The 5,991-nt window shown below is 51.1% G+C and overlaps 3 protein-coding genes across 3 annotated transcripts in view; all 3 read left to right on the forward strand.

The window, feature by feature from the left end:
* Positions 1-1,354, forward strand: part of LOC103369997 (spastin) — a 9,198-nt gene extending 7,844 nt beyond the window's left edge. Inside the window, exon 11 of the mRNA XM_008298894.1 lies at positions 685-1,354. Coding sequence (XP_008297116.1) covers positions 685-810 — 126 coding nt within the window. The 3' untranslated portion in view covers positions 811-1,354. The remainder of the gene's footprint in view (positions 1-684) is intronic.
* A 606-nt stretch (positions 1,355-1,960) lies between these two features.
* On the forward strand, positions 1,961-2,920 carry LOC103369998 (transmembrane protein 121-like). Its single transcript, XM_008298895.1, has one exon. It carries the CDS (start codon positions 1,961-1,963, stop codon positions 2,918-2,920), a length of 960 nt encoding a protein of 319 aa, XP_008297117.1.
* A 2,207-nt stretch (positions 2,921-5,127) lies between these two features.
* The window catches only part of LOC103369999 (phosphofurin acidic cluster sorting protein 1-like), a 19,022-nt gene continuing 18,158 nt past the window's right edge, over positions 5,128-5,991 (forward strand). Inside the window, exon 1 of the mRNA XM_008298896.1 lies at positions 5,128-5,183. Within this exon, the coding sequence (XP_008297118.1) occupies positions 5,128-5,183 (56 nt within the window). The remainder of the gene's footprint in view (positions 5,184-5,991) is intronic.

The following is a 5,991-nucleotide window of genomic DNA, read 5'->3' on the forward strand; positions in this document are numbered from 1 at the left end:
CTCACTAACTTTAGCTTGTTAGCTTTGGCTCGCTAACTTTATATTGCTAGCTTTGACTCGCTAACTTTGCCATGCTAACATGGGTTAGCTAATTTTAGCAAGCTAAGGTTGGTTCACTAAGTGCAGTTTGCTTATTATCACTGGTGAACGTTGGCTCGTTAACTTGGTTTCACTAATTTCACCTTGTGAAGTTTATCTAGCAAACTTTGGCTTGGTACCATTAGCTTGCTAAGTTTGGCTCGCTAACTTTAGCTATCTAGCTTGCTAACGTTGGTATCCTAAAATCAACTGGTTAAGTTTGGCTTGCTAGCCTTAGCTTGCTAACCTGGGTCCACTAAAACTGGCTTGCCAGCTTTTGCAGGCTAAGTTTAGCTTTCTAACTGTGGCTCTCCAACCTTAGTTAGCTAAGCTTAGGTTGCTAACACTGGCGCTAGAATTAGAAGATTTTAAGCTCAAATTTGGTTATTTTTCCTGACAAAACTCAACGCCACACATGATGCATTCAGGGACCATCAGAATGTTGAAAATCAGAGGGAGCTCAGAGGGTCAAAAGGAAACAAATGAGTAATAAAAGAAGGCGAGACGGACAGAATCTCATGCTGACGCAGTTTAACCGACAACATGAGTCGTAACATCCCATAATACACCGACTGCTCCTTCACCCTCCTTCTGTTTTCTTCAAAGGTCCGAGCAATTGGGTTCTGTGACTTTGTGGATTCTCTGAAGAAGATCCGCAGCAGCGTCGGCCCGCAAACTCTGGATCTGTACGTTCGCTGGAACCGAGACTTCGGAGACTCGACGGCTGTCTGAACTCTTCCAGGACCGGTTCTGTCAAACTGCTCCAGAACAGAGGATCCCTCCTGTGGCTCCCTACGTGGACTCGGGTCTCGTTGTAGCTGACCACACAGAAACTGCAGATTCATGATTTAGGTGTCGTTGTAGTGGTTTGAGTGGGTTTGTTCCGTGTGGATCGGAGCTGGATGTTCAGTGTTTCTCCTCCTCAGAGCGACGGCGGGCTCGACCCATCGCTGTGGACACATCAGCTGACAGGTGGGAGGAGCTTCAGTTCTGTCGGGTTGCTTCTCTGCTTTCAGATGCTGCGGTTCCTCGGGTTGGGTCGTTGGGTTTTCCTGAGCAACATCTGGAACAAGAATTCCCTTCAGGATTATTGCACTGGTATCTCATCTGACCGTACACACTACTGACTAACCAGGAGGAGGACGGTTCTGGTTCTACTGGGTCAGAACCAGGAGGAGGAGGACGGTTGTGGTTTTTGCAGGGCCCGTTTAGATCAGTGTCGGGCCAGGTGTTGACAGAATAAAGTGGTTCTGAATAAATGTGATTTTCAGCTCCGGTTCGTTGTTTGTTTTCTTTACAGATGATGAGTTCAGGGACCATCAGAAAGCTGAAACCCTGCTGCTGCTGCTGCTCTGTTTCCAGGTTCTGGCAGATGAACTGTCATCCTGTCGTTTCTAATCTAACTCGTCTGCTGTTTGTACTTCTTCTGAACTCTTCGGTTCTCGGACTATAAAATGTTCTCCATGAGTTCTGAGCTGCAGCTGGTCCGGCTCCAGAAATGTTGTTCACTGTCTTGAAGTGTCTTCGAGTTCTAGACAATGAAAGGACCGTTTTACCTCCAGAACCTACCAGAACCATCTGGACCCGACTCATGGACGGATGATCGACCGGTTGGACCTGGCTTCCTCTCTGAGCAGCGCCGTCCCTGAACGCAGCACGAAGCAGTAACCAGGTACTGCAGCTGGTCTGTGGTACATTTGCCCTCTAACACTGGACTGATGTTAGCGACTGTAACGTCTTCATCAGGATGATGGTATCAGACTTTGTATCAGCAGATACTAAACACTAACTGACTTGGATCAGATCTGTGCCATGAACTGGATCAGAACGTTCCTACTTTAAGAACAGATGTATGGCGTTGTGGTTAGAGTGGTAGCCAGCGATGGTTCCTCCTCCACATGCTGCTAACAGGCCTCACGTCTGCCTGACGGTGGCGCTCATCATGTCCAGCCTGGTGCTGGTGGACGCCTACCTGGTGGAGCAGAACCCGGGCTCCGGGCGGGTCGGGGTTTGCGTGACCGTGCTGGCGGGCGATGCCTGCTTCCTCATCGTGCTGCGATACGTCGCCGCCTCTGCCGGGTCAGAGGTAGGCACCGCCAGGCGAGGCTACGCCATGATCCTCTGGTTCTTCTACATCTTTGTCCTGGAGATCAAGGTCTACTTCGTTTACCAGAACTACAGGTCTCAGGTCGAGGAGGCAGCAGGTGCATCCAGGAGAGCGCTGACGCTGCTGCTGTCCGTCTGCGTGGCCGCCGTCTACCTGACACTCGCCAGCATCGATCATTTGGAGTATTTACGGCCATATAGGAAAAGAGAGGAGCTACGGAGCCGGCTGTTCTGGGTGGTGGTGGACCTGCTGGACGTTGTGGACGTCCAGGCCAACCTGTGGGAGCTGCAGAGGGAGGAGCTCCCCCTGTGGCTGATGTTCTTCTACCGCTACGTGCTGCTGGTGCTGCCCTGCGTCTCGCTGAGCGAGCTCAGCCTGCAGGGCGTCAACATCGCCGCCCACAGGATGCTGCTCCGCCCCATCCTCAGCCTGGCCGCCGTCAACGTCAGCACGCTGCTGATCCGCGGAGGAAACCTGCGGCTCTTCGCCGACGGCCAGGTGTCGGCCGCCATGATGGGGAAGAACGTCATCGCCATCGTGGTGAAGAGCTGCAGTCTGGTGCAGTACAGGAACCGGCAGCCGGGTTCTCCTGCTGCGGGCCGAGCTGCCGAGACGCAACAGAACCCTGAGGGAGGAGTTCAGGTGTCCAACAGCCAGACGGTGGTTCTGCCCAGAGTCGTGATCGAAGACTTCACCAGCGAGGAGGAAGAGGAGGAGGAGGAGGAGCAAACATGAACGAACCCAATGACACTTAGGAGGAAGAACACATCTGGGTTCTGGTAGAACCTGACACCAGATCACTTCTACATCCATCCAGGTGTCTCAGTCTGAACACTGGACCTGGTTCTGTTCATGTCCTCTGCCAGCAGCTGGTAGCATCAGTATTATGGGATGGATCATAGTGGTACCAGTTTAATGTCTATGACACAGAGTCATAGAAACAATCAGTGGTACCCTGGATGTGGTTCTGGTTCTGATCATTCACCAGAGGAAACTTCACAAAGTGCATTCTGGGTAAACATTCCAGGCTCATATCAGCATGTGTGATGGTGGCGGGTCAGAACCAGTTCTAGACGATGAAGGACCGGTTTACCTCCAGAACCTACCAGAACCATCTGTAGACGGGATCCACTCTGAGGGAAACAGTCGGTCTTTTCTTTGTCTTCAGCTTCATTGGATCATATTTTATTAACCAATCAGCTCCTCCGTCGTCTCAACACCAGACTGAAGACAACCAGCTGGTTTCAGCTCAAGTCAACTTTCAGGAATCTTTTTTTTCTGCTGTTCGATGTTCAGACTGAAGTTTGTACTGCAGATGTGAAGCGAGCAGCTACTTAGCTTAGCTTAGCTTAGCATACATTTGGGTTGTTGGTTCCTGTACATCGTGGAGAGGTCTGAGTCATTTCAGAGTTTTTTAATCATTTTCACAATGTTCACGTTCTTTATGCAGATTTAAAGTCATTTGGAGGCATTCTGTAGTTATTTGGGACATTTTTTGTCAGTTTAGGACCTCAGAGGTTCAGTTCGGTCCTCTTTGGTCTACGGCTGCCACCTAATGCTAAGCTAGACTAAGCTAACTAGCTGCTGGCTGTAGCTGCACACTGAACAGAGATAATGGTCCCGTGTCCAGCTGGGAAGTCGCTGGGAGCTCATTCCTCATCCATCCAAGAGAAACTGGATCACTGTCAAATACTGGATTACTGAGAGCAGCAGCTTGTGTCTCCTTCGGCTGGTTTTCAGGACGTTTTCTAACTTTCTGATGAACCCACGAGACGAACGAGGACTTAAGAGTCACTTCTGTAGTTCACCAGCTGTCCAGCAGGGGGAGTTTGGACGCTGCCCACGTATGAACAGCAGTGTTTCTGACAAAGACAAACAGCAAAAGATTTTTTCATTCTGAACAATGTTTTGAGTCAGTTTGGACCGGTTCTAGCTGGTCCTCCACTTCTGTTCTCATCCTGCTGACGTTTGTAATCGCTGGAGACGAGTCTGAAGTCATCCTGGACGACCTTCTGAGATACTGTGACCCACAGAGACGTCGTTAAAACACTCAGCAGGACGCTTTAAAAAAGGCTTGTTGAGATCAAATGTCTGTTTTCCAGCAGAGCTTCTCGTACTGGAACTTTTTATTCTTATTTCATTTGCGTTTGTCTTCTCGTCATCGTGTTTGTTTTATATCAGCTGTAGTTTTGCAGCGCTTTAGTTCGACCCGTGTTGTGTTTAAATGTGACTTTAAACAATCAGCAGAACTTCACACGTTAACAAGAACTGGATCATCTGAGTGAGCGTCTGGACTGAGATCAGCTTCACTGATCCACAAGGGCGACTGATTTATCACAGGAGCACAAATCAAACAGGTACAAAACAATAGACCAAAATAAAATAAGAAAAAAGCAAGCAGGAAAAAAAGAATATGATACAAAGATGTCCACGTGGATAATTTACAGTTTTATGTTTGCCAAGGACAGAAATCAATAATTATAATGTGTGTGTGTGTGTGTGTGAGAGAGAGAGAGAGAGAGAAAGTATATAAATGATATATATTAATGTAAATAAAGAATTTTATACATACATATATATACATGTATGTATTTATGGAGGACTGTGTGTAACAGAGATGAATGAATGAACTGTGCTACTCAGCCTCCAGCTCACCTGAGCAGGTGAATCTCAGCCCGCCGCCTCTCAGGCTCCTCCTCCTCCTCCTCCTCCTCCCCCCGGTCCTCCCCCCGCCCCGCTCCCTGCCAGCCGCTCCGGAGGACCAGCAGCGGGCAGCACAGCGACCTGCCGCCGGAGAGGCGACGATGGCGGCGGCTGCGGACAGAGCGGGAGTCCGGGGGGCAGCTCTGCCTCCGAGCCCGGCGGCGGCGGCTTCTGCTGCGGAGCCGCCGGCGGGTTCTGCCGCTGCGGCCGGAGAGCAGGACGGACGAGTCCCGGTGCCGATGAACCTGTTTGCGACCTGGGAGATCGACCGGTCCTCCCCGAGCTGCGTGCCCAGGTAGGAGCACCGGAGCCCGGCCGGAGCGGAGAGGGTGGGGGCGGTGCAGGTGGAGGAGCTCCGGCCGCCGCCTGCTTCGTGCGCGGATGCAGCAGCGGCTCGTGTGTCCGATCAGTGGCTGTGATTATGGGATGTGCGGGTCGTTGTGCATGGATCCATCAGCTGGTTGTAAAGCTGGCACTGACTCTAGTGACGGTTCGGGTTCGGGTTAGGTGAACCAGAGGTGGACCGGAGAACCACTCCACCTCCTTCACTTCATGAAATGTTTCTGATCACACAGATCACTGATTAGTTTTCATCCCCTTAGAAAAATAGAACAGCAGAACCGGGCGGGTGAGGGTTCGGTCGGTTCGGTCTGGCTCTGGATCACACTCCTGTTTGTGTTGTTAGGACAGATTATCAGCTGTTTGTCTCTACAAGGCTAAGAACGTGGGTCAGAGATGTTCCGTTCTGAAGCCAGAGTTTAGAGAAAAGCTGCAGCTTTGCGGACGGAACCAGAACCAGTTCTGCTGTCACTGGTGTCGGTCCGTTTCTGCTGATGTTCAAATCTGCATCAGAATCAGACTGAAAACAACCTGCAGCTGAACCACGACTCTGAACACCTGCTGGTCCCTGAACGCCTCTCTGGTCCCTGAACGCCTGCTGGTCCCTGAACGCCTCTCTGGTCCCTGAACGCCTGCTGGTCCCTGAACGCCTGCTGGTCCCTGAACGCCTCACTGGTCCCTGAACGCCTGCTGGTTCCTAAATGCCTCACTGGTCCCTGAACGCCTCTCTGGTCCCTGAACGCCTCACTGGTCCCTGAACGCCT

The sequence above is a fragment of the Stegastes partitus genome, unplaced genomic scaffold (assembly GCF_000690725.1).
Source record: "Stegastes partitus isolate 25-593 unplaced genomic scaffold, Stegastes_partitus-1.0.2 Scaffold1358, whole genome shotgun sequence".
In the NCBI taxonomy this organism is placed as follows: Eukaryota; Metazoa; Chordata; class Actinopteri; family Pomacentridae; genus Stegastes; species Stegastes partitus.